The sequence below is a fragment of the Netta rufina genome (genome assembly GCF_964035555.1).
Source record: "Netta rufina genome assembly, chromosome: W".
Taxonomy (NCBI): Eukaryota; Metazoa; Chordata; class Aves; order Anseriformes; family Anatidae; genus Netta; species Netta rufina.
The window spans coordinates 3640000-3664984 of NC_140139.1; the positions used below are offsets into that span (position 1 = coordinate 3640000).

The window sequence follows — 24985 nt, forward strand, 5'->3', positions numbered from 1 at the left end:
TGGAGGGTTGAGTCCGCTTCTGAAACTCAAGCTAAAGAAGAACTAATATTCTGGCAACGAGACTCTGCATGAATTAAGGATGCCAAATAAAAGGGACAACCCTGAAGGGAGGAAAGGGAGAAGGCAAGACCGGGGCAGGACCCTCCACTGAGGTGTGTATGGTCTACCGAGGGAGGCAACCCCTATGGGTATTGACTGCCGAGTGAGAGGGCCTCGACCGGACTTCTCCCACACTAAGGTCGGGTTGTCCCGAGAAAATAACATAAGAACCTCTTTTTTTAAACCCATATAAAATTGTGATTCGTTTTCCAGGAACTGCTTTGTATCAAAATCGCCTAGCTTTGGATTATTTACTAGCACAAGAAGGAGAAGTCTGTGGAAAAATTAACTTTAGTAATTGCTGTTTAAAGATTGATGATAAGGGTGTTTCTTCCTAGTAGCTGGTAGAATGCTATGTTCTGGCTTAGGATGAGAAGAGTGCTGATAATATGCTGATGTTCTAATTGTTGCCGAGCAGTGCTTACAGCGAGCCAAGGATGTTTCAGCTTCTCACTCTGTCCTGCCAGTGGCCAGGCTGGGGGTGCAAGAGCTGGGAGGAGGGCCGGACTGCTCGGGGTTAGGCTGGGTATCAGACAGCAGGTGGTGAGCAATCGCATTGTGCATCACTTGTTTCGTACACATTATTACTAGAAGTACTATTATCATAATTATTGTCATTATTATTATTGTTATTAATATTTTCTTGTCTTTATCTCAACTCACAGGCTTCACTTTCCCATTTCTCTCTCCCATCCCAGAGGAGGAGGGGGGGAGGTGAGCGAGTGGCCGTGTGTTGTTTAGCTGCCCACTGGGTTAAACCACAACAGAAAGAAATGCTGTAAATGAACTTGTAAAGGAAATGAAGAAAATTGCACATGTCCCAGTTCAAATTTGGAATGGAATCGATCTAAGAGGATTATGGAGGGGGGTTTATGGGTGGTTATTGGTTTGCTAAAATAAGGGTGGTTGTATTGGGAATATGTGGAGGATTGTTAATAATTCCATGTTTAATACCCTGTATTACCAGACTAATACACTCGGTTATACAAGGAAAGCAAATATCTATGGTATCTGTTGACCCAGCACCAGGGAAAGAGAAAACCCATTCTCTGATGATAATAAAAACAAATAAAGATCCAGAATTGGTATCAATTGTCATCAATTCGGCAAGTATTAACTTGATTAGAAAGGAAAACACGAATCAATGCCATGAAAAAGGAGATGGGGGATTGTGAGATATGTTCATCTGATTTGTGTCAGTATGGAACAGTGCTAGGGCAACATGGTATGATGAATGTGACCTTCTGTCTTACATACCCTTGTATAACCACAAGTCTAAGAAAAACAGAGTGGTTAATGTATATAGTTCTTGTATCTTGCAAAGGAATGTTTTAGCAATTCGTGTCAATAGAGAGCTTGAAGGGAAATGTATTTGTAGGCTTTTCCTTGAAGTCTCTGATATCTGGGGAGTTTCAGAATAACTGCTAACTATTATGACTATTGCATGGGACACTATGCAAGTCTCTGATATCTGGCCAGGAGATTAAGGAGACGGGGAGAGCTGAAGAACAACTAAAAGACAAAGCTTGCAGGGGATGTTGCTCAAGTCTCTGACATACAGCCAAGTTGGACAAAGGAGAAGGACAAGAGGGAGGAAGACTATGAGCCTTCAGCACGAGAGACCCCCAGAGGGACCACCAGAGACTGATACGCATGCTCCAGTAGGAGGGTTTGGATTCCGGAAACTAATTATAATAACCCTGTGGTTTTTTTTTTAGAAGTAGTAATGAATATGTATCAGCCTAGGAGCATAAAAAACAGCTGCTTGATATAACTGGTGTGCGTCTTGGTGGAGCAGAGACTCCCGGCGCACCCAGCGCTGTTTGCTTACCTCTATTCCTTTAATAAATTGTAAACTTTGATTATAGTCCTATTTTGAAGACTGAGACATTTATTACACTACCAAAACAAAAGAGCGCTCCAGGCAGAATATAATAGTATTTTCACTGGTCCTTACTGAGAAGCAGTACACAGCACAGCATCCAAACTGCAACTTGCTAGCCACCACCACAACACCCAAACAGTATTTGAGCTGGCAGTGTGAGAACTTGGATACAACCGTGTGTGTTTATGCAGAAGTAGCAATTGTGGCAGCCTTTGCACTTATACTTACATCATGGCCAGGTCAGAGACAGCCTTATCCCCTCCTAAACGCTCAGAGTCAAGCTAGCCTGCTGCTACCATGCCCTGGTTAGTCCCGCTGCTACAAGTCCTGCTCTAACTGGGATGATCCAAGCACACAAGCCAAGCACGATTACCTCTTTGCACCAATCTCACAGCCCAAATTGCTCAGTATGCAAATACTTGTCTTATTAGACCTATTGACACAGTAAGTAGGAGACACCTCCCCTTCCACAGCCCTCTTGTTTGCCTGAAATACACACTAGCCATAGAGCACATGCTGTGGTATTTACAGAGCAACATCCCTTTTTTTGGGATAGTAAAAAAACTAAGTGCACCCAGACTAGATGAGCTGAACTGACGGCTGTCAGTTTAACCTCAGCACCTAGACTAAGGAATAAAAACTTTCTTGTTTCTTCCCAGTATGTTAATTTTCTAATACACTGCTATAACCTTCTCTTGAATACAATCCTGCTACAAAAACATCAAGCGTGCTGAGACACCAACTGTTTTAGGACAGTTCATAGAATAAAAAAGTGTTTCTGAAGCAAAAACACTGATGCTCATAGCATTCAGCCCAATCACAACAGTACTAGTCTAGGAAAACTTGAAAACTGACCCAGAAAGTAAAGAATCCTTCACCTTTTTTTTTTTTTAAATAGATGACCTTACTACCTGAATACACAATGTCTTCTAACAGTAAATTCAATACAAAAAGCAAAACCAACATATACAAAGTAACACCCAAGCCACTGTTTCGATGGTAACGTGGTGGTTTTACTCAGGTGGGAGGCTGAGCTCCACCTCAGCCACTCTCACTCCCTCCTTCCTCTTTGAGGAGGAGGAGAAAATACAACACAAAGGGCTCAAGGGTTTGAGATAAGGACGGGGGATCGCTCAACAGTTATCATGACGGGCAAAACAGACTCAGAGTAGGGAGACAGTAAGATCTATTGCCTATTACTAACAAGCTAGAGAAGTGAGGAACAAAGGAAAGAAACCAAAACCACCTTCCCCCAAATCCGCCCTCTTCCACCTCCTTCACGCGAGCAGCACAGAGGAATGGGGGTTATGGTCAGTCTATAGAGTGGTGGAGATGAAGAGCTGTCTCGGTCACTCTCTTCCCCTACTCCACATGGGGTTCCTCCCATGGGATGCTGTCTTTCCCAAACTGATCCTGCATGGGCTTCCCACAGGCAGCAGCTCTTCCAGAACTTCCAGATATGGGTCCGTACCACGGGGTCCATCCCTCAGGAGCAAACTGCTCCAACCTGGGTCCCCCACGGGCAACAGCTCCTGCCAGGTCACCTGCTCTTGTGTGGTCTCCTCTCCACGGGCCACAGCTCCCGCCCAGAATCTGCTCCAGCAGGGGTCCTCCACAGGTGGCAGCCTCCATCGGTGCAGGTCCACCTGCTCCACCGTGCTCTCCTCCACGGGCTACAGCATGGAACCCTGCTCCACCGTGGTACTCCATGGGCTGCAGGGGGACATCCTGCTTCACCATGGTCCTCACCACAGGCCGCCGGAGGCTTCTGCTCCGGCACCTGGAGCACCTCTCCCCCGCCTTCTTCATTGACCTTGGTGCCTGCAAGGCTGTTCCTCACTCCTCTCACTCTCCCAGCTGCTGTGTAGCAGCGTGTTTTGTTGTTGTTTTTTTCTCCCTTTCTTAAATATGCTCTCACAGAGGCGCAAACACCATTGCTTATTGGCTCAGCTCTGGTCAGCATCAGGGCCCTTATCTAACATAAGCTAATATCTTCTAGATTCTTCTCACAGAAGCCACACCTATGGCCCCCTGCTACAAAAACCTTGCCACATAAACCCACTACATTAAGCAAAGCAATTAAAGATTTTCTAACTGTTATTTAATAGGCTGATTTTTAGAAATTTCATTTGAACCACCCAGCATGGCTTTAATTGATTACTCATTTTAATAATCTACGTTACACATACAAAAAATGAGCTTCAGGGAAATGAGTCCTCTCAATCTGATACCCCATTTTCTAAAAGAAACACACATTGCAGCGCAAAATTCTTATGACACTAATCATCTGCATGACATTACACATCTCAGATGTAGGAAAGATCACTCACCCAACTGCAGGCTACTAAGCCAGATGAGTCCAATTTAGGAATAAATTAATTGCTGAGCAAAAAACATCACAATGATATATTGAAAGCTTGACTTGCAATCCAGCTTCTCACTTTACTTTCATAGTAAGAGGCTGCAGATCTAGCATCTGCTACAGCGAGCATCACATGAGCACCAAAACTACAGTTCAGCTTTGATTTTGAAGGGGATTTCTCAGGAGGTATTATTCGGCCATAAGAGAGGGGCAGGGATAATGGGGGATAGTCATATGCTGAACTTCAGTTTAACTAGAGAATGGGCACAGCATTAGCAAGCAGCTATGCAAGAAGGAAGCCAAGGCACTTCATTCCTAACAAAAAAGCCAGTCGGGGGATGAACAGATTAGCCTTGATGGCCAGGACATTACTCAGCAGCAACAGTAAAATTCATCCTACTGATAGGACAAGGATATCAAATTCCACTTACCATGAGAGTCAGACCCCAACTTCTTAGAAGCCATTTAGAACCTGAAAAACATTTTAAAATTGATTTAGCAACTTAATACATATAGCACTGCATAAGCCTACAATCTTATCTCTGTAGTATTGGACAAGCTGCTGACACTTGCTATGTTAGACAGCAAAACGTATTTTATAGCACCGAGAACTGACCGAGTGAATAAATAACTTTGCTCAGAGTCTGACAATCCAAATAGCCAAGAAGCAGCCAGGTTGATTAGGAAGGCCAGGCTATAGATTATAGCACTCCGAGACTGCTCCTTCCCAGCCTCACCGAGCACATCCTGCCTCCCGTAGCATTAATAACCCTTCCCACTGGAAATACCACACTGATCCTCTTCAGTTTAATCCCTGTTGCTCTAAAAAGGGATACTATGATATTGGGTATGCACAGCCAGCATGGCACTTGTCTAGATATGCTGGGTAGTACACCAATAACAATACACAATGCTGGTACACAGTAACTGGTAGGAAGACCTCAAGTTTTTGGATATGCACAAGGAAACAATGCTAACCAGAGTCTTCATCCAGCAACCACAGAATTTAATCAACAACATCTGTGTGTATGTTTTTTGTTTGTTTGTTTTTAATTTGAGAAGTCAATGTAAATCCTACATGGCTATGTGAGAAACACTCCGTAGCCAATAACTTAGGCTCAGGCGAGGATCTCAGTGAAGTAGTAATTTATTCGCAATTGCAATGGCAGGCGCCCCACAAGCAGGAGAGAGCGCCTACTAGTTCCAAAACACAGTTTATATACCTTTTGATGGCAGGACCCTCCCCTGTTTCCCCACTGAGTGGGTAATCCAGGTTCACAATCTATCTGATGCTTCACAAACAATGCATGGCCTTCAGTTGCCGGCCTGTTAAATTTCAAATTTCTTTTGACATTTTTACTGCTTGAAGTGGTAATGTTTCTTCACTTATCTGACTTGACTTGACACCGTGATTTTCACCTAATTGTCCTAAGGAGTCTGGTTGTCTGCATTTTACAAGGTCACCTGCTAAGCTTTCTTATCACTGTAAGCATATCTCAGTACCACATTCCCTCCTTCTAAACAATGTAACTCTGCAAAAACAACATTTCTATTCCCACAATTCCCCCCTTTTCTTTTTTTATAAACTGTTGATTTTTGCAAAATCCTTCTCTAAGGTGTAATTTGGTAGATTTCTTCTTTGCTTTCTATCTCCTCATTATCACCTTATCTGAGTAAGGTGGTAGCTCCATGGTCATTTGTTTCAATAGTGTGGTTTCAGTTAACCACTGTACTAGTCCTCTTACACAGGGGATAATGCAGCAACCAATGGCTGTCAAAACTCCTACAACTACAATCAAGGATGTAAATATACCTACTTTTTCTGCCAATTCACTGGCAAGGGTGGTAAGCCCTTGCAATGCTCTAGTTACTGAGCCATCTGGGACAGTATTGTTGGGTGTAAAAGTGCAACAATGGTTGCTCAGTATCACACACACACCTCCTTCCTCTGCGAGCATCATATCTAATGCTATTCTCTTTTCCCAAGCCATTTTGCTGATGGCATCTAGTTGTTCAGCGATTCCTCTCATCGCATCCTTGGTATAATTAATGAATCTCTGCTGATTATAATAGAAATAATTAATCCAATCCAATCCACATTTTTATTTATTGTTACCCACCAGAACAGTGACTCAAACCCTGCAGCAATTTCATTTCTGGTTTTATGTTCATCCCGAACTCCTCTAGGTACCCCAATAGAATCTATGTATACTCTATCATCAAATGATATTCCTAAGCCTCTTCTACTTCTTCTGGGTATTTGTGATGTTTCTCTTTCAAATGCCAGGGTGAAGGGTATAGCTAATTGAACAAGTGCACAAGTGCCTCCCCAATTAGATGGTAGGGTGGACCGTAAGATCTTCCCTCTACCGTACTACCAGAGATCTGCCCTGGGGATCTCTAGTCTTGAGCAGTTTCCCATCAAGTCCTTGGTAGCACAAGGCAAATTCTCCCAGATGCCAGGTAGCACTCACACCCTGCCGTGAGAGGCAAGCTGTATGGTTACCTATAGCTGTAGAGAATGCAGGGGGAACCGTGATAATGTTATCATGCAAGAAACAGCAAAAAGAGACTTACAGGCCTCATTTCCCCAGGCAGTCTTCTCTTGGTACAATGCAATCATACATCGCATCCCTTGGGAGTCTTTGGTCCACCCCCATGGGAAGGGCACTATCTGGGCAATCGGTCATCCCGAGGCACAAGCATAGCAGTAGCTACGGTTGAGATTCTGGACAGTATATTTGACCCATTCTATCCAGGCATTCACATCCCCATACCCTGTTTAAATCTCAAATGTTTGGACTGCCACATTTCAGAGGGCCTCCTGTTTTCTCTCCTGTTTTCTCCTTGAGTTTCTCCCTTTCTCTGATGGCAATAGAGGATTGTTTCCATACAGCTATTCTCAATCTGACTGTTGGGTCTCTGCCAGTTATTTGTTCTCCCTGCTCGATTGTCGTTGGGCATTTAAATCTCCACAAGCTAACACCTCACAAGCATCAAACGTGATGGATTGTGGTACATAACCCTCTGTCACAGTCACCCATATTTTGATGGGGTATCCCATTTTTGCTATTATCTGGTCATGCCTTTTCCAGGTTACCAATTGACCGAGGCCTTCTCTGAGGCCTAGAATCACTAAAAACAAAATTAGTAATCAGTTTTTCACTGTCATTATTTTTAACCCTTAGTTTTCCAAATAATTATCTATACAAAGAATAAGATGTACACTACTACTATAACAACCCCCCCTTGGGAGCACTGCAATTCGCTATAGGTCTGTCCTTTCTCTCAATCACAAGTCACACTAGTTAGTTACCTGTGAAAATAAAAGGTTAGTTTACAGTTGTAAGCTTTTATCCCGCTCAGAGTCCATTATGAGATTTTTCTCTTCGATTTCAACTTCCAACAAGTCTTCTGTAGGAACAGCTTCCCAGGTACTAGCGTCGATGGATGCCTTCACTCGAGTATAGTGAGTCCAACCTTTTTCCGCAGTTCTTACAGCTGTTTCAGTGGTTAGTAATTGTCCTTCCCATTCAGGCCGGAGTTGAATCTTTCCAGGTCCGAATCAGGACCCGATTTCCTGGGTGATGGTCGTGAATGGGGAATTCCAAAGGTGGGGTTTGAGCCAACAACCCACAGGTCCTGAGAGATGACAAAGAAGAGGACAACCCCAGCATACAGTTCGTAAGAAAACTCTCTTGTTTTGAATTGTGGTATCTCATCCCTTCTGCCCAGATAGGGCAATCCAAACAGCATCTCATATGGTGAAATTCCTATATCCTTTCTTGGTGCTGTTTGAACCTGTAGGAGTAAGCATTTTACCCAAGGAAGTTGGGTTTCTAACACCAGTTTAGTTAATTGCTTCTTTAATGTCTGGTTCATTCGCTCCACCTTCCCAGAAGGGGAGGGGTGTCAGGGGGTGTGAAAATCCCACTCACTCTCTAAGGCCTGCTTTAACCCTTGCAGTAAAGCTTACACCCATCCTGTCACGTGGTCAATTAGGACAAACAAGTAACTTGGTAAAGTTTACCTGTATACTTTGGAAAGGTCAAACCCCCGGCTCCCGTCCCCCTCTAGATGGGTTACAGAAGACCTTTTTATTTACCTTTTGACATATGGTACATCCTCTGCATATGTGCTTCACTAAAGTGTATATTCCTACACAGACATACTTCCTTAGCACAACATCACACATTGCTTGCACCTCCCGATGACTCTTCTGATGTAAAACAGTTAATATTTGCCTCATTATCACTTTATTCAGCATTTCTCTCCCATCAGGGAGTATCCATTTTCCTTCAGACTTTGTGGCTCCTGATTCCTTAAAAAAAATATTTCTTTTAAAACTTTTTAGTTCTTTCTTAATTTTCAACAATTCCCTGAATCCTCTCTGCATTTATTCTTTGTTTTCCTTCAGACATTAGATGCCTTAAATACCTGACTTCTCTTTCTGTTGGATTATTCTGGGTTGTGCCTGCGCGCACGAAGGGAGGGGTTTGTGGGTGCCTGCAAGCACAGTGGTTGGGGTCCTGGGTTCCTGGGTGGGACGCTTTGACACTATATAAGATACTGTCACGCAGCAATAAATTGGCTTACGGCACAGAAAGCTGGTCGTTGTGTCCGTTTGTCCCGGGGCTTTCGGTCGGGTTATCCGACACTTTCTCCATATTGTGATTTATTTTTCAATACTCCCAAGCCCTGCTTTCCCAGAAAGTTGAATAGCTTGTTAGTAGCTTTCTTCACAACTCTTTTCTCCTGTCCTGACAATAGAAAACGATCCACATATTTGTTAACATTAATACCTCCTTCGGAGGTTGTAATTGCTCCAAAATCTTTTGTTATTTAAACTGACCCAAATAGATAGGTGGCCCTGTAAACCCCTGAGGTAAAATTGTCCACCTATATTGTTGCTTCCGCCCCCATTTCAGGGTCTTTCCAGTCAGAGGTGAATATACATGTATGTTTGCTCTCAAGGCCAGAGAGCACTCCATTAATAACACTGTTATTCCAGTCTAACAATTTACTAGTTGAATGCCCAATTTCATCATCAAATCCCTTCCCAACAAGTTAGTCCCTGCCTTGGGTACATACAATAATTAACCAGTGAACATTTTATCCCCTAGTCTCAGCTTGGTATCCCCCAAAAGTGGCACTGTTATCCCAGCCCCTTCTACCCCCATCACTTTTTAGGGTTTCATTAGTTAATTTAATCCCTGATACTTTACAGGTCAGTAATGGCCTAGCTGTTCCCCACTGTATTGGGTTTGATGGCAAGGTTCGGGGGCTGTGAGTGGGAGGGTGGGAAACTGTGGCAGCCCCCTCCTTCTAAACAATGTAACTCTGCACAAAAACAACATTTTTGTTCCCATACACTTTACACAGAAGAGCTGCACATCACTCTGCTTGGTGTGTGTCAGGTTTCTCGCTGCATGTCTCACCCTTGTTATAAATGAAGATACAACTCAATCTGAATTTAGTAATATTTATAAAAGGCAAGTAAACAGCGCTTGGTGTGTGGGGAGTCTATGCTCTACTAACATGCACACCCAACCATCGAACTTTCTAAATATATATAGAACATTGCTTTTACATATGCATAAGAAACTCAATTATGCCTATACATATGTATAACCTATCCCCGCTTTGTATTATAATTCTCTTTGTGGTGGTCATTGGGGGTCATGGGGATGAAGGCTCAGGGTTTCCCCCCATCACCTCTAGCAACCTTTTGTTCCTGGATCTTGGCAGTTTTGACTGCCTCCCTCTTCTTCTGCACATGCTCTGCCCTCCACAAGGTTCCGAAAAAGCAACAAAACGTGATTGCTTTTCCCGCGTTTCGTTAACCCTTGAAACCACGCTAATAATATAATTATCATATAACATTAAACAACAAATTTTAACAGTTCCAACCAGCAAACCCCCCAGCAACTTTCATGCCTTAATGGCTGGAGAACAAGCAACCCCAGACAGCAAGGGGGTCACCCTTCTTTGTTCCCTCTAAACTCTTTACATTCCTGATGGCCTCATCGTTAAGAGTCTGATGTCATCACCTACCATGGGGCTTGCCGACCCCCACGGCCACACTCCCACATCTACCCCTTCTTTATTAACATCAACCACCTTCTTGACACAAAATATTATTCCATATATCACAACCTCTCTCTAGGCATTGGACGTATGCCCCAAAGCGCTCCTCTCGGCCACTGAGCTAGCTTCGGCACCAGCCGACAGCTGCTTCTCAGAAGGAAACAACACATGGAGATTTCAAAGAGGGAAGGAGATGGAACAGTGCTGAGCTCTGTTGCCCTCTCAGAGGGCATTCGGGAAGGCTGAGGGCAAAGCCACAAAACCAGACAGTACAGTTGTACATGAACTACTGGTGTTGAAAGGGCTTTACTGGTCACAGCACCACAGAGGAGGAGATCAGACTGCAGAGCATGAAGCCAGCTACACCTTTTGGGCCCAGATCACAGGGTCAGACAACCTGCTACTTTGCTAGATCTCTGTGGGAGTAGCAATTAAGATGCCAATTTGATCTGCTGTTACTAAGACAGCCAGGCCACCTGCAAAGTCACAGTTTTCACATACTACAAGCATGTGCTGCAGCCACTTGTCCACGATGAACTGGGGCAGGGTCTCTACACACTTCAGTGCATTTCTCTCAACCCTGCTTTCTTCTAGCTACTACCACAGACTGAAAGCCAAGTGCTCCTCTCCTAAAGGATTTTAAAACTTGTGATTCACATAGCTGTAGCTTCTGTGGGAATAAAAGTGTTGTTTTTGCAGAGCTACATTGTTTAAAGGTAAGGACAATGTGGTATTGAGATATGCTTGATATGAAAGTACTCAAGGATGAATCCTGAGGAGCCAGTATCCCAAGGGCTCTTGAAAGTTCATTGTGTGATTAATGACTGGCAAGATACAAGGAAAATGCTCCGGAGGGTGGGGGGATGTTGTGAACAGTCACTGGGGGGTCCTCCTGCGGGAGGCCCTGAAGGTGTGTGTCCGGAGGGGAGATGAGAAGGAAAAGCAGAGAGTGAAACTAATGGTATTGACAGTGTAGCAGGTAGTCAGGGCCAGGATGGAAAGGAGAGGAAGAGAGATGAAGGAATGGCAGGCAAGGAAAGCCACCTGTGTTGCAGCCTGAATCCTAGCAGGGACAGGCTTTAAGATATTTTAACTGCAGCCAGGCTGGCCGCTTCAAATAGGGTGAGAATAAAAATGTTGTTTTTGCAGAGTTACATTGTTTAAATGTAAAAAATGTGGTATTGAGATATGCTTGCAGTGATAAGAAAGCTTAGCAGGCAACCTTGTAAAATGCAGACAACCAGACTCCTTAGGACAATTAGGTGAAAATCATGGTGTCAAGTCAGATAACTGAAGAAACATTACCTCTTCAAAAGAGGTAATTACCACTTTAAACAGTAAAAAACTCAAAATAAATTTGAAATTTAACAGGCCGGGAATTGAAGGACATACATGGTCTGTGAAGCATCAGATAGACTGTGAACCTGGATTACCCACTCAGTGGGGAAACAGGGGAGGGTCCTGTCATCAAAAAGTATATGAACTGTGTTTTGGAACTAGTAGATGCGCGCTCTCCTGCTTGTGGGGCGCTCACCATTGCAATCGCAAATAAATTACTACTTCACTGAGATCCTCCCCTGAGCCTAAGTTATTGGCTACGGAGCGTTTCTCACAATAGGAATATCCGGAGTGGAAGAAGGAGAGAAGGAAAATGGGATGGGATACGATATACTGATATGGTGTTTCAGCATCCTGGAGGGAAAAGAGGTATGGAATTAAGTTGGCCGATGACTGAGATTTTGGTCAAAGTACAGGCTGGAGAAGGATCAAAAGAAGTGTTAAAAAGGGTTACTGAAGGTGTAGAAGGTGTGGTATGTAGTGATTGACAGAGCTGTTTGAAGTTGAAGCTCTGTCCTGCCAACGGGCAGGGTGGGGGTGCAGCAAGAGCTGGGAGGGGACAGACCCAGGACAGCTGACCCAAACTAGCCAAAGGGGTATTCCATACCATCTGACGTCATGCTAAACAATATATAGGGGTGGCTAGCTGGGGGAGGGGGGCCGGACTGCTCGGGGTTAGGCTGGGCATCGGTCAGTGAGTGGTGAGCAATTGCATTGTGCATCACTTGTTTGTACACATTATTATTACTATTATCACCATTGTATTATTATTGTTATTATTATTATTATTATTTTCCTGTCTTATTAAACTGTCTTTACCTCAACTCATGGGCTTCACTTTCCATTTCTCTCCCCCGTCCCAGAGAGGGAGGGGGGAGGGTGAGCAAACGGCTGTGTGGTGTTAAGCTGCCGGCCAGATTAAACCATGACTGAAACTCATACTGAAAGTCACTGGAAATGGGCGCACCGGAGCTGGGAAGAAGCTCAAGCTGAGAGAAGCAGATGCGCACACAACTGCCCCTTGCTGGTAAGCAGTTGTGCATTATGGGGAATCACACGTCCTTAGGAACAAAGACTGTCCTGGTAACCTTACAGCTTATTCTCCTTATTAACAATCAGACAGTTTATGAGCCTGAAATATGGGACCAAACTGAGGTCAAGGTGTGGGACTCTGCAACTAAAAATGACAAGGTTGCAGTGGGATTGCTCGGCACCTGGCGAGCAGTCTCTGAGGCCTTGAAGAGCCATGTGGGACCACAGTCAGACACGTGTGGTTTGCCAGACAGCGAGGGAGCTGTGGGATCCTTTACTGATCCGACTGCTACGCCATGGGCCCCTCTGCTGCTACAGCCATCGAAGGCTTTTGCTGTTTCGCCCCCTGGTGACCTGGACGTGCCTTTTGACCCAGGCCCTATTGGCCTTGAAAAGGAGATGGATATGCTTTTCTTCGATCTGGGAAGAACGGGATACATAAGGCCTGAAGGCCAAGTTGCTTGACAACTTAAAGTGAGACATATTGTTCAAAGGGAATGGAAAATGGAGACTAGTATGTAATCAAGAAAAGGAATGGAAAATGGAGACTGTTGAGTCGTGGAACTTGGAGGATTGTTTGTTACCTTTTCTGATCGTGAATATGTATAGGCGTACTCGATTTTAGTAAGTTATGGAACTTAAAGGATTGTTTGTTACCTTTCCTGATTGTACGTATGTATAGGCATACTCGGGTTTAGTACGTAAAGCAATGTTCTGTATATTTAGAATGTTTGATGTTCGTGTGTGCGTGTTGGTGGAGCGTAGACTCCCCGCATACCCAGTGCTGTTTACTTGCCTTTTATACCTTTTAGAAATATTTGTTTTTATAAATATTACAAAATTCAGATTGAGTTGAGACTTCATTTATAACAGGCTCAAGGAAATTGAAATAAGGGTGACAGTCAAGAGAAGTAACAGGCAAAACATGGAATGGATTTTTTTTTATGAACATATTAGTTGTGCAGAATTTAAGAAAGCAGCAATTGTGAGGAATATGTTTCATATTAGTGTGGTGAAGGGACGAGGGGTGGGGTGTGTGTAAATTGTCCACCTCGTCGGTGTTGTAATGATGTTATTTTCATTTTGGTGTGGGGAATTCCTTTTCGTTTTGATGGAAGTGAAGTTTGTGATAACTGTAAAGAGTATATTGTGATTATTCTAAATATGCTTTTCAGAAAGGCGAGGGGTGGAATGTAGTGGGTTTACGTGGCAAGCTTTTAGTAACAGGGGGCCATAGGGGTGTCTTCTGTGAGAAGAATCTAGAAGCTGCTTCATGTTAGGTAAGGACCCTGGTGCTGACCAGAGCCGAGCCAATAAGTGATGTTGCTTGCGCCTCTGTAAGAGCATATTTAAGAAAGGGAGAGAAAGCAACAATAACAACAAAAGTGCTGCACTTCATAGCAGCTGGGAGAGTGAGAGGAGTGAGGAACAGCATTGTAGGTGCCAAGGTCAGTGAAGGAGGGGGAGAGGTGCTCCAAGCGCCGGAGCAGAAGTCCCCTGTGGCCTTTGATGAGGACCATGGTGAAGCAGGCTGTCCCCCTGCAGCCCATGGGGTAAGATTCCATGCTGCAGCCCTGCTGCCACGGTTACCACCGTGGACACCCTCTCAGCAAGAACCAGAGGGAGTGCTGGAGTGGATGTCTCCACAGTAACAGACACCACTTTGTGGGGTACTCGCATTCATAAAGTTCCATTGAATGTCAAAGGACCAATTGGGAATGACTGTAGTGTATTGCTGTTAGGTCGATCAAGTACAACTTTAACCAGATTGTTTATTTTGCAGAGGATAATTGATTCTGAATATAATGGACAAAAAAAAAAAGTGAGACGCGGGACGCAGAGAGACGCATTAAAAGAAAAAGAAAAACCTAGTACCTTTGAATATTGTATCACTCGCAGTATGCTATAGACATTGCTCAGCGCATTGAGAGGGCGCATTTGAGACATATCCCAAAGGAAAACTTGTTTCTAAAATTTAAGGAGCTGTTATTTTCGGTAGAGCAGCGAGTGCACCTGTATTGTATTATTCACATGCAGAGCCACAGGAATTAGATATCCTGGGAAGCGTAACAGCAACAACATGTGTAAGGTTCAATTGCTTGTGAAAAAAAACAAACCATGAAACAAATCGTCAAAGCCACAGTTGCTCCCTATTGCAATGTATCTCTTTGGTGCAATTATACAAAACTATAATAGCATCATTCCTTGCGCCAGGAGCCGCTCTGCTCAGCTGCGGGATCGACTGTGGAGCGGATGCCCCTAGGTGCACCCCCAGCATTTTCTTCGGAGGGGTCTCCACTCTCAGCCGCTCACCAAGGCAGTAGACAAGGACCTCCTGAAGCCGTGGACAAATCATTTTAAGCGATATTTTCTTGTGGTATGAATGAGAAGTGCAAGAGGCCTCTTTGTGTGACTGTGTGATTGTGCTACGCAGTGAGATGCTGAACAGAGACGCGGATAGACGCGGGACGCAATATTGTATCAGACTCACAGTATGCTGAGCAGGACCAGTTTGGGTAACAAGCCAATTTTTGAAGGCCGCCCAAGATGTCTCAAGGGATGGGGAAGTTGCTGATGGTGATTCTAATACCGCCAGCAGTGCTTGCGCTCGTGACCAAGATTGAGCCGCAACAAAATCTCTGGGTGACATGGGCTGATCAGACTGGTATATCAGAATTTCATCTGTCCATGGCATTGTCCACAGATCCATTCAGGACTTGCCTCATAGGTATACCTGTGTATGACACTTCTGATTTTGGCCAGTATGCTACCAACAATTGCTGCAGTGCCTCATCTGTAGCTGTGTGCTCAATTAAATTAATAAATTCGCTTACTGTCCCGCTGCCTTGGGATCCACAAGAGTTACAGTTGGGTCTCAGAGGATCAGAAACACATCACAGAATTGGACTCAAACATATTTTGTGTTCGGAAATTTACAGCAAAGATTAAATTCTGTCAAAAAACACAATCCAACAAGATGGACAAATGCGACTTTAGAAGGGCCATACGGGTACAGAAATACAAGTAACACCTGTGGTTACAATGACACTGCTAGGCAGGGTTTGGGGGCCTATGGCACAGAGACAAGGGGTAACAACTATAGCATTTGGAACAATCGTACAGCTATAGCCTTACCTCCTGATGTTTTTCTGATTTGTGGGGATAGGGCCTGGCAAGGTATCCCTGCGAATGCTATCGGAGGTCCATGTTACTTAGGTAAACTTACTATGTTTGCTCCTAGCTTGTCGCAGTTGCGTGAGATCACCAGACATAAATGGGCATTGCTCACACCAGATTGCAATGATAATGTTGAGTTGCTTGGTGTTGCAGCTAGAGCAGCATTGGCAATTTTCGTTCCAGGAGCAGCAGCTGTGGCCGCACTTAATAATTTAGAAAAATTGGCATGCTGGGCCAAGAAGCAAGCCCATGCCACGACAGAAATACTTGAGGAGATGTTACTAGATCAAAATAGTCTGCGACATGCGCTTTTACAGGATCAAACTGCTATTGACTTCTTGCTTTTGGCTCAAGGGCATGGGTGTGAGGACTTTGAGGGAATGTGCTGTTTAAACCTTTCTGATCACAGTGAGTAAATTCATAAATCCATTACTTTCCTGAAAGAGCGCATGAGAAAGATTCAATATGATATTAATCCTTTCAACCAATGGCTCACTGATTTGCTTGAAATGATGCCTAGTTGGTTACTGGAATTAATCAAAGACAGATTAAGGATTCTGTTTGTTGTGGTGTTAATCATCATTGCGTGTTGTATTGTAATAAATGTGGTTAAAGGATTACTTGCAAAACTGTTATGTCAGGCTTGGTTTGCTCAAAAAGAAAAAGGGGGAATTGTTGAGGGATTTTTGAAACAGCAAGGAGGCCATGACTTGCTGCAGCTGAGCAAACCCAAGCTACCAGGACTACAAGGAGTTCCCATGATGATGTTCCTTTATCGCCCGATTGAGGAATTAAAAATATTGTTGCCAGCAGCTGGCTTCAAGGACAAGATCTACGTGACTGCTAATCACAAGGGGGTTGTCTTCTTGCAGGTGGGGTTGTTTTCTTGTAGTTGTTTGTCTGAGTGCTTTTGACCAATAATCTTGTGTGAAACACCATCTGCCCCTTTTAAGTTCACTATAAAAGTTAGGCTATTCAGGCAATAAAATGGAGCATGATCTGACCGTACTGGTGTCTGTTGTGCTTTCGGCCCTGCCTCCTGCAACAATCAAGAGTCATCGGGAGGTGCAAGCAATGTGTGATGTTGCGCTAAGAAAGTATGTCTGTGTAGGAATATACACTTCAGTGAAGCACATATGCAGAGGATGTACCATATGTCAAAAGGTAAATAAAAAGGTGTTCTGTAACCCACCCAGAGGGGGACGGGAGCCAGGGATTCGACTTTTTCCAAAGTATACAGGTAGACTTCACTGAGTTAGTTTTGTCCTAACTGACCGCGTGACTGGATGGGTGTAAGCTTTACTGCAAGGGTTAAAGCAGGCCTTGGAGACTGAGTGGGATTTTCACACACCCCTGACACCCCTCCCCTTCTGGGAAGGTGGAGCGAATGAATCAGACATTAAAGAAGCAATTAACTAAACTAGTGTTAGAAACCCAACTTCCTTGGGTAAAATGCTTACTCCTACAGGTTCAAACAGCACCAAGAAAGGATATAGGAATTTCACCATATGAGATGCTGTTTGGATTGCCCTATCTGGGCAGAAGGGATGAGATACCACAATTCAAAACGAGAGAGTTTTCTTACGAACTGTATTCTGGGGTTGTCCTCTTCTTTGTCATCTCTCAGGACCCATGGGCTGTTGGTAAACCCCACCTTTGGAATTCCCCATTTACCACCATCACCCAGGAAATTGGGTCCTCATTCGGACCTGGAAAGAGTCAACTCCGGCCTGAATGGGAAGGACCGTTACTAACCACAATAATTTTGCCTACCAGGGAGGGCAAAGTTCTCAGTATCTCTTCTACCTTGTGCTAATTCTTGCCAGAGCCTAGAGCGCACTCTTCTCTAGGGACAGTGTTAATTGCAGTTCCCGTCTCCCTTCCTGGAGCGACTGCTGCTGCCACCGGTGCAATACTAGGATTATAGGGAGCATAACTTGACTCCTTCTCCAAAAAAGGAATCTTATTGTTTACATATAAATTTAAAGCCTGAATTTTCATCAGACCCATACTTTGGCCAAAATACTGCTGTTTCCTTAATTGGAAATTTTGTCCAGACTGATACACAATATTTGACTAATTTTTTCTTTTATCATCTCCTCTAATTTTGAGATTATGTTTCCAATTTCTTATCATTCTTCAGGAAGAACTGTCAGTAGGCACTCCCCCAGGGATACCTCCCTGTCCCCTGGAACTCATATTTCCCATTTTTCCTAGCCCTTGTTGGTGTGCTGCTACAGAAATTTCCCTCCTGCAGGGTACCACACACTAACGTTCTGATTCTGGAAAATGGGGGTGTACTGCCAAACACTTCACCGTGCAAGGGCTTACCATACACCAAATTTCCCGAGACTCTTCCTTTCTCTCCCTTATCTCACACTTCGTCCATCTCCAGCCGCACCCCTCACAGAGCTACAGAACTGCGGATCAGGACTCCACACTCGCTTCATACAAAAGTACGTCTCACTCACGCATCACACAGAGTCTCACCCAACCCCCAAGGCAATACTTAGTATTTCTTACCTTGGTCTGTGCACAGAGTTACTGGGTCAATTCTTAAACCCCAAAGTGCCTACCTTCTTACTTCCCCCACTACTTCACGGATCCTGCCTCTTTAACCAGTCTCGGGCCCTCTGTCAGCTCTCTGCAGAGACTCCACTGTCGATGCACAGGACCGCTGAAATCAGCGGGGCATGCCTTCCTGCTGCTGCGGCAATGGGGCTCCCCAGTAGGTGACTGGATCCCAGACGAGCCCCCAAATTGTGAGAAACACTCCGTAGCCAATAACTTAGGCTCAGGCGAGGATCTCAGTGAAGTAGTAATTTATTCATGATTGCAATGGCGGGTGCCCCACAAGCAGGAGAGAGCGCCTACTAATTCCAAAACACAGTTCATATACCTTTTGATGACAGAACCCTCCCCTGTTTCCCCATTGAGTGGGTAATCCAGATTCACAGTCTATCTGATGCTTCACAGACCATGCATGGCCTTCAGTTCCCGGCCTGTTAAATTTCAAATTTATTTTGATGTTTTTACACTTTGAAGTGGTAATGTTTCTTCATGTATCTGACTTAACACCGTGATTTTTCACCTAATTGTCCTAAGGATTCTGGTTGTCTGCATTTTACAAGGTTGCCTGCTAAGCTTTCTTATCCCTTCAAGCATATCTCAATACCACATTCCTTTACTCTAAGGAATGTAACTCCGCAAAAACACTTCTATTCCCACAGAGGACTACCACCTATAAAGAAGACTTTAACTCTTCAGCGTATAAAGATTCAAGATAATACAGTGGAAATATAAAATCAGGAGCGGCATAGGGAAGAGGAAGCCAAACACTTGACCCCCAAACCCCCAAAACAGAAGCTGGGAGCTCTCCAACAAGGATTTCGGTACTGGAGGAAAGAAGATTACTTCTGTTCACTTGGATTTCATAGCTTCCGGAAAGGCGAACTCCCCAGGGGTTGAGCACACGCACTGCCTCGCCCCGGGCCAGGCAGCACTGCCGTCCCGCTCCCCTCCACCGCATGTTCCCAAGAGCCCCCCCAAGCAAGCAATCGGCACCCCCCCCCCTCCGGCCCCATATCGGCGACGGATCCCCACCTCCCCACCCCCCCGGCCCCATAACGGCGACGGACCCCCCCACACACACCCTTCCCCTTCCCTCAACCTTAACCGTTACCTTGCGGCCCCCAGACGGCCGGCCGCCCACCGCTGGCCCCTAGGCTCGTCGCTGGCCGCTAGGCTAGGCTCGCCGCACCCCTCCGCCGCCGGCCCCACCACCGAGCGCTGCCATCTTATCTGTCTGCCTGACCGCCGCCTCCGCCCCGGTGACTCGCTAGCGTCACACTGCCGGTGACGCCACGAGGCGGGGTGGGAAGAGGGATGGCGGCGGTGAAATAGCGGCGGGGCGGGGCGGGGTGGGAGGGAGCGGAGGCCGGGCTCTCTTGAGCGGCGTGGGGGACTACTAGGTTTTCTTGCTAGAGGCACAGACGCTAAAAGCACACATAATAAAAAGTACAGCCACCTCGGGTTTAATAAAGGAATAAATAACCGTAAATACCTCCATCTGCCCTTTGGTTGCCCTGAAATGCGGAAGTTTGGTGATACAACAGGGCACCTTGTCCCCGAGGCTGAGTTGACTTGCAGAAAATCAGTAAAATTTAAAGTAGGTATGTTTATTCAGCGCTGGGCAGCACGGGGGAGTAGTCCCACCAAAGTCGTGCGCACCTGACGAGGCAACTTGCCTTGGTTATATGCAGCAAAGAGTTACATATGCATGAAGTTTCACAATACGCCTATACATATGCATAACCCGCTTCGTATTAAAATTAGTTCCAAGGAGTCCATAAACTCCTCCCATCTGCGCTTGCACAATGTATCCTGGTGGTGATCATCGGCGGTCGTGGGGATGAAGGTTGATGACTCTTCCTCGTCACCGCTAGCTGACCTCTTGTCTTTGCGCAGACTCAGTTGCTCCTTGGCTCTTGTCCATCGGCAGGACCAGTTTCTGCCAGTTTCTTAAGACAGTGTGAAATATGTTCATCTGATTCGTGTCAATATGGAACAATGCTAGGGCCGCATGATGAAATGTGACCTTCTGTCTTACATACCCTTGTATAACCACAAGTCTAAGAAAAACAGAGTGGTTAATGTATATAGTTCTTGTGTCTTGCAAAGGAATGGTCTAGCAGTTTGTTATATATGGAATAATATTTCGTGTCAAGAAAATGGTTGATATTAATAAAGAAGGGGGAGATGTGGGAGTGTGGCCATGGGGGTCGGAAAGCTCCATGGTTGATGATAACATCAGACTCTTAACGATGATGCCATCAGGAATGTAAAAGAGTTTAGAGGGAACAAAGAAGGGTGATTCAAAAGACTCCATGCGGTCTCCGGTTTCTTGTTCTCCAGCTGGTTTCTTGTTCTCCAGCCATTAAGGCATGGATGTTTCTGGGTGTTTCCTGTTGCTGTTACATGCAAAGTTGTTTGACCAATGAAAAGTTGTTTTGAAAAGAACTGCTGTGGAGAGAAGGGTATAAGAAAGGAGCCTGTCCTCAAGATAAAAGGCAACACGATGAAGTTACATCATCAATAAAGAAGCAGGAAAAAGGAGTGAAGAGGAACAGGCCAGCAGAACGGAGACCAGGACGGGAACAGGCACTTTGATCGCCTCATGAAGATAGGTTTGGCCAAACTCAGCAAACTGCTCAAAGAAGCTCGTACAGAAAGTCGCTGGAAATGGGCACACCGGAGCTGGGAAGAAGCTCAAGCTGAGAGAAGCGGACCCGCGCACACAACTGCCCCTTGCTGGTAAGCAGTTGTGCATTATGGGGAATCATACGTCCTTAGGAACAAAGACTGTCCTGGTAACCTTACAGCTTATTCTCCTTATTAACAATCAGACAGTTTATGATCCTGAAATATGCCAGATAGTGAGGGAGCTGTGGGCTCCTTTACTGATCCAACTGCTATGCCATGGGCCCCTCTGCTGCTACAGCCATCGAAGGCCTTTGCTGTTTCGCCCCCTGGTGACCTGGACGTGCCTTTTGACCCAGGCCCTATTGGCCTTGAAAAGGAGATGGATATGGTTTTCTTCGATCTGGGAAGAACGGGATACATAAGGCCTGAAGGCCGAGTTGCTTGACAACTTAAAGTGAGACATATTGTTCAAAAGGAATGGAAAATGGAGACTGTTGAGTCGTGGAACTTGGAGGATTGTTTGTTACCTTTTCTGATCGTGAATATGTATAGGTGTACTCGATTTTAGTAAGTTATGGAACTTAAAGGATTGTTTGTTACCTTTCCTGATTGTACGTATGTATAGGCATACTTGCGTTTAGTATGTAAAGCAATGTTCTGTATATTTAGAATGTTTGATGTTTGTGTGCGCGTGTTGGTGGAGCGTAGACTCCCCGCACACCCAGCGCTGTTTACTTGCCTTTTATACCTTTTAGAAATATTTGTTTTATAAATATTACAAAATTCAGATTGAGATGAGACCTCATTTATAACAGTTGCCTTTTCTGATTGTGCATATGTATATATTTAGAATGTTCGATGTTCGTTGGTGCGTGTTGGTAGAGCATAGACTGCCTGTGCATCCAGCTCTGTTTACTTGCCTTTTATAAATATTACTAAATTCAGATTGAGTTGAGACTTCATTTATAACAAATTGGTGACCCTGACGTGATCTTCTTGAACTTTGGATCTGCGACCAGTAAAGGGAGGCGCCCCACACAGTGGCCCTTGCCGATAGTGGTGCTAGAGTCCAACAAGATTTCGAAGATAAGAGGCAAGTAAAGAACCAAGAGCTCTCCCTCTGTGACCCGTAATCCTGCGCGCAAAGACCTGAACGAAGATACCGTTCGGTTGGGTGGGATTCAGCTGTGTGACCGTGTATAAGGGTGTGACTGAGACAGAACTTAGTTCCGAAGTCAGTGCGGAGGTCTTCTAACCGCGGTTCCAGTCTTCTGTGAGGGACTCGGCCGGTTAAGGACCGAAACGATTGCTCTAGGAATTCGTGGGTGGGTTAACCACTTGCAAGACACCTCCAGACACAGACACAGACAGGGATTCAGAACCTCTTTAAGGGTTCCAGGGATTCGGAACTTATTTGAAGGTTCCAGGGATTCGGCCAGGGATTCGGAACCTCTTTGAGGGTGCCAGGGATTCGGAACTTCTTTGAAGGTTCCAGGATGGGTCAGGTGAAAAGGGACCCATAACAGGAACTTTGAAGACTGAGTCTACTCCTGGAGATTTGAAAGTTAGGCTTAAAAGAACTTGAATTATATCAGGGCATAGCTTCCCCCATTGGATTCTAATTGTAGTGATCGAAATAATAGGTGGGAAAGATTCCTAGAGGATTGGTTATCTACTTTGATCAATCAAATTTGATGTGTGTGATGCTGCTAGTGACGATTATTATACACCATGTGGAATAATAAGTTGGGTGAAATATTCTAGATATGGGATTCCAACCATTGCTAAAAAATTGTTTATAAATCTTGCAGAGAATATTGCGAAGGCATTCTCTTCTGGTTCAATTGGCCTTGGCCAAATTTGAAGCCAAGACACGAATTAATGAAATTCAAAAGAAGAGGAGGGATTGTGATATATGGCATAATAATTCATGTCAAGACGATGATTTATATTAATAAAGAAGGGGTAGATGTGGGAGTGTGGCCATGGGGATTGGAAACCCCATGTTTGATGATAATATCAGACTCTTAAAGATGAGGCCATCAGGAATGTAAAACAGTTTAGAGGGAACAAAGAAGGGTGATTCAGGAGATGCCATGCAGTCTCAGGGTTGCTTGTTCTCCAGCCATTAAGGCATGGAAGTTGCTGGGTGTTTGCTGTTATATTCAAAGTTGTTTGACCAATGAAAAGTTGTTTTTTAAAAGGACTGCCTTGGGGAGAAGGGTATTAGATGGGAGTCTGTCCTCAAGATGAAAAAAAGTCAACACGATATAATGAAGTCATGTCATCAATAAAGAAGTAGAAAGAAGGAATGAAAAGGAACAGGCTAGCAGAACAGCTAACAGGACACGAACAGGGATATTGATCGCCTCATGAAGATAGGTTCGGCCAAACTCAGCAAACCGCTCAAAGAAGCTCATACTGAAAGTCGCTGGAAATAGGCACACCGGAGCTGGGAAGAAGCTCAAGCTGAGAGAAGCGAACCCGCGCACACAACTGTACCTTGCTGGTAAGCAGTTGCACATTATGGGGAATCATACGTCCTTAGGAACAAAGACTGTCCTGGTAACCTTACAGCTTATTCTCCTTATTAACAATCGAACAGTTTATAATCCTGAAATATGGGACCAAACTGAGGTCAAGGTGTGGGACTCTGCAACTAAAAATGACAAGGTTGTAGTGGGATTGCTTGGCACCTGGCGAGCAGTCTCTGAGGTCTTGAAGAGCCATGTGGGACCACAGTCAGACACAGTGTGGTTTGCCAGACAGTGAGGGAGCTGCGGGCTCCTTTACTGATCCGACTGCTACGCCATGGGCCCCTCTGCTGCTACAGCCATCGCAAGCCTTTGGTATTTCGCCCCCTGGTGACCTGGACGTGCCTTTTGACCCAGGCCCTATTGGCCTTGAAAGGGAAATGGATATGTTTTTCTTCGGTCAAGGAAGATTAGGATACATAAGGCCCGAAGGATGAGTTGCTTGACAACTTAAAGCAAGACATATTGTTCCCACGACTAGCCCTGGAATTCTCCGGTGTTTGTAATCAAGAAAGTGAATGGAAAATGGAGACTGTTATAAGTCATGGAAGATATGGGAGCACTTCAACCAGGCCAACTATGCTCCCCCAGTCATGGACATTGATAGTAATTGACTTAAAGGATTGTTTGTTGCCTTTTCTGATTGTACTTATGTATATATTTAGAATGTTTGATGTTCGTGTGTGCCTGTTGGTAGAGCATAGACTCCCCGTGCACCCCTCGCTGTTAACTTCTCTTTTATAAATATTACTAAATTCAGCTTGAGTTGAGACTTCATTTATAACAAAATTGTCCCTTATCTGCCACAGGGTGGCTTCTGGATTCTTCTCGCGTGTTAGAAATGGCTCAGGATTCAAATTAGGATTAAATAAAAAAATAGGATTTATTAAAAGAATATAAAGGAATAGAGGTAAGCAAACAGTGCTGGGTGCACCGGGAGTCTCCGCTCCACCAGGACGCACACCAGTTACATCAAGCAGCTGATTTTTATGCTCCTAGACTAATACATGTTCATTACTACTTCAAAAAAAAACAGGTTATTAGCTTCCGGGGTCCAGTCCCTCCTACTGGAGCATGCGCATCAGTCTCCTCTGGGAGTCTCTAGGGGTCTTTCATGCTGAAGGCTCGTAGTCTTCCTCTCCAAGTTTTTTTCTCGTCCTTCCCCTTTGGAAGGGTGGTGACGTCCATCCTGCCATTTTACCCCCAAGAACTGGATTTCCTGTGCAGGCCCCTTGACCTTACTCTGTTTAATGGCAAAACCAGCTTTCA

The 24985-nt window shown here is 44.8% G+C and overlaps 1 protein-coding gene across 4 annotated transcripts in view; it reads right to left on the minus strand.

The window, feature by feature from the left end:
* Positions 1 to 19801, minus strand: part of LOC311220814 (ubiquitin-associated protein 1-like) — a 76325-nt gene extending 56524 nt beyond the window's left edge. Inside the window, exons 1-2 of one of the 4 annotated variants that reach the window (XM_084304425.1) lie at positions 19663 to 19801; positions 4778 to 4818 (exon numbers count right to left, since the gene is read on the minus strand). In XM_084304425.1, the coding sequence (XP_084160551.1) occupies positions 4778 to 4811 (34 nt within the window). In that variant the 5' untranslated portion in view covers positions 4812 to 4818; positions 19663 to 19801. Of the gene's footprint in view, positions 1 to 3528; positions 3659 to 4777; positions 4819 to 7662; positions 7971 to 19662 lie in introns of those variants that run through there. The other 3 variants (XM_084304427.1, XM_084304426.1, XM_084304424.1) reach the window with 3 other exon arrangements.
* Between the last annotated feature and the right edge of the window lie 5184 nt (positions 19802 to 24985).